Source organism: Geospiza fortis, unplaced genomic scaffold (genome assembly GCF_000277835.1).
Source record: "Geospiza fortis unplaced genomic scaffold, GeoFor_1.0 scaffold154, whole genome shotgun sequence".
NCBI lineage: Eukaryota > Metazoa > Chordata > Aves > Passeriformes > Thraupidae > Geospiza > Geospiza fortis.
The window spans coordinates 2,276,188-2,278,982 of NW_005054397.1; the positions used below are offsets into that span (position 1 = coordinate 2,276,188).

Sequence of the window (2,795 nt, forward strand, 5' to 3'; positions counted from 1 at the left end):
GCCGGCAGGGAAAGGCAGTTTTTTTCTCTTTGAGGTCCTGTCATTCCTGTGTAAACAAGTTACGTTCAAGTGTTTAGGATATAAATTACGACCATGCAGGCTTGCCTCGGAAAGAATGTAAACACAGCACTGTGGTCGGAGCAAACGCTGAAACTGACTTTATAATTTATCACAGGCCCTGAGAAGCTCAGGGAAGAAAAGGGCATGTCTGAGCATAAATATGTATTTTAAAGATGAAGAGTTTTATTTCTGTGTATAATTACATAGATATATCTTTATATACATATATATATATATATGCATGTGGGTGGGTGCGTGCACGCACATATATGTGTGTGTGTGTGTGTGTGTGTGTGTAAATATATATATCTACACTTATATGTGTGCACACGTGCACAGAGCATTTTGCTGAAACTCTCTTCCCTTTTTCAGCGCTCGGGCGCGGGGCTGGGCAGAGTCGGGCGTCGGTGCGTGTGGCGGTACGGGGACCATTCTGTGTCCCCGTCCGACGGGGTGTGGTGGTGGCCGTGAGGATGCCCAGACGAGCAGCTCCTGGCGCCCGGCTCCGACTCTTGGCCGCTCGCCATCCGCGGGGCACCGTGGGGACAGGGATCGCCTTGCTTGGGGTGCTTCGGGCGCCCCTTTTTGTTTTCTTTTGTCTTTTTTTTTCTCTCTTTTTCTCCCCTTCGGCCCGGTTCTCTGCCCTCACCTTGGTCGGTGCTTGCCCCAGACCTTATCAAGCCACGGATTTATCGCCGCCCCCCCGTGACATACCCTCCCGGGTCCAAGCCCGCATTGCACAGGGGCTCCTGCCCCCACACCTGGCGAAGTCCCCTCGGACACAAAGGGACTCCGAGGGCGCTATGGGGAAAGGGGATACGGGGACGCCCAGATGCATCCCCAAAGAGTGGGGAGGGCATTTCAGACCTGGAGGCGCCCTCCACAAAAGGATCATGCAGTCCCGACCTTCCTGCTTTTGTGTCCTCCGCCTCGGTTATTCCAAAGTCTATCCAGCAGCGGTGGGAAGTGGGTGACCGCGGGAGGCGCAGCCCGGAGAGCATGGCACTGGCCTGCTCGGGTCAACCTCTCACTCCCCTCCTCCGCCTACAGTGACTGGAGGATTTGGGGTTGCATCTTTAACTCTCTCGAATGCCGGGGTGGAAGGAGCCAAGGGAAAAGAAACGCCTGTCTAGTGATAGTCGTTATATACATTTTATTGGAAAAAAATTTTTACATCAAAATATTTTGGCAAACTGTAAAAAGTATACATAAGTGCAAATATATTCTCCTTTTAAAGCAATAGTGTGTGAGTATACACGAGATTTATTTAAAATAATTTTTTAAAAAATATTGTGGTAGAAAACAACTTTTGTAAAAATAAAAACACAAAACGTTGTATTGCTGCAATACTGGAAAAAAATTGAACTTTTCTTACAGTCTATACACGAAAGGGCTAAAAAATACTGTTTTAATAATATCAATTGGTCGGTGCTGAAGTCCATACAAAGTGTCCTTGGTGGGGCTCGGGGAGAGAACACAATAAAAAAGTACATTTCCCGCTAACGCAGTAACAGAAGGGGGAGTCCTCGCAGGTGCGGAGACATTTACTTTTCTTACGCAAAGACACTTACTCGTACAAAAGTATGTCGAATTGTTCCCTTTCCCAAAGCTCTGTTCTTTGGGAGATGGCAGAAAGGCGGTTTGTGATTAAGGTGGTCAGACTTGGCATAAGGACACTTAGGTTCCCCCTAAGCCAGAACATCACGCAAGGCATTTTTCTCTTAGTAAGACCTTTGGAGCACTATATGGCTGTACGTGTCCTTCGGGGGGTGGAGTGGGACGGAAAACATTGCTTCCTTAGGCAAATTCGCTAAGTGACTCGTGTACTACCAATGCTATCAGAGTGCACATTATATTTAATCTGCGTGGGTCCGTCTACACCTCGGCTCTGTTCGGTGACACCTGATTGTCTCTGTTGGGGCGCGGCCTTCACATCACGCAGGGCTTGATGTCTTGACAGACGCTTTGGTGGTGGTGATGGTGGTAGTAAGATCCACTAGCGGACGGGTGAAACGAAGAAATGCCATTAAAATTGAGGACAAAATCTTTCCTGTCACACACCGGGGAGGGATGATGCTGGTAGCGAGGCAGTCCCACTGCAAGAGAAGGAAATAACAAGAGCTGCTCAGAAGTCGGAGAGCTTTGCCCGGGTGGAGCAGCCCTTCCTCCCTCACCCGCAGGGAGGAGAGGCTGCCTGCACAGCGCTGGCACACCGCTCCCTCACGCCCGGCCTCGGTTCCCCCAGGAGTTACCAAGGTTTGGTAACTCATCTTTGGCTTTCCTGGCAGAGGACTTGGGCTCTCCCCCAGGGGCAGCGCCTGACCTGCTGCAGGGCAGAGAGCCTGGGGATTCCATTGCCTCGAGCGAGGAGGGGAAGGGGATTACCCGGAGCCCCCCATCGCCTGCAGATCGGCTCGGAGCTGCAGCCGTGCCCATAGGAGCCCCCGAGCCCGTTCCAGACCACACGGCCGTGCGGCACGCAGCTGAGGAGAGGAAGGCAAGCGGGGAGGGATGCCCACGGACACGTGGCCGGCCGCATCCCGGCCTCGCGGGCATCTCTGGGCATCCCTCCTGCGGGGACACACACGCACTGCTGTCTGTCTGCCCTCTGCCTCAGTACTTATCAGCGTGGAGGGGTAGATCAGGGCCTCGGCGTGGGGGTAGATCAAGGAGTGGGTGTTTTGCGCCCGCGCGCGCGCGCGCGTGTGTGTGTGTGTGTGTGTGAGAGAGAGAGA

At 52.5% G+C, this 2,795-nt stretch overlaps 1 protein-coding gene across 1 annotated transcript in view; it reads right to left on the reverse strand.

Moving 5' to 3' along the window:
- Positions 1-1,200: 1,200 nt before the first annotated feature.
- FOXF2 (forkhead box F2) overlaps positions 1,201-2,795 on the reverse strand; it is a gene marked incomplete at its 5' end in the record, with an annotated part of 5,709 nt that continues 4,114 nt past the window's right edge. The window contains 2 exons of the mRNA XM_031060978.1: positions 1,201-2,282; positions 2,446-2,543. Of these exons, the coding sequence (XP_030916838.1) occupies positions 1,990-2,282; positions 2,446-2,543 (391 nt within the window). The remainder of the gene's footprint in view (positions 2,283-2,445; positions 2,544-2,795) is intronic.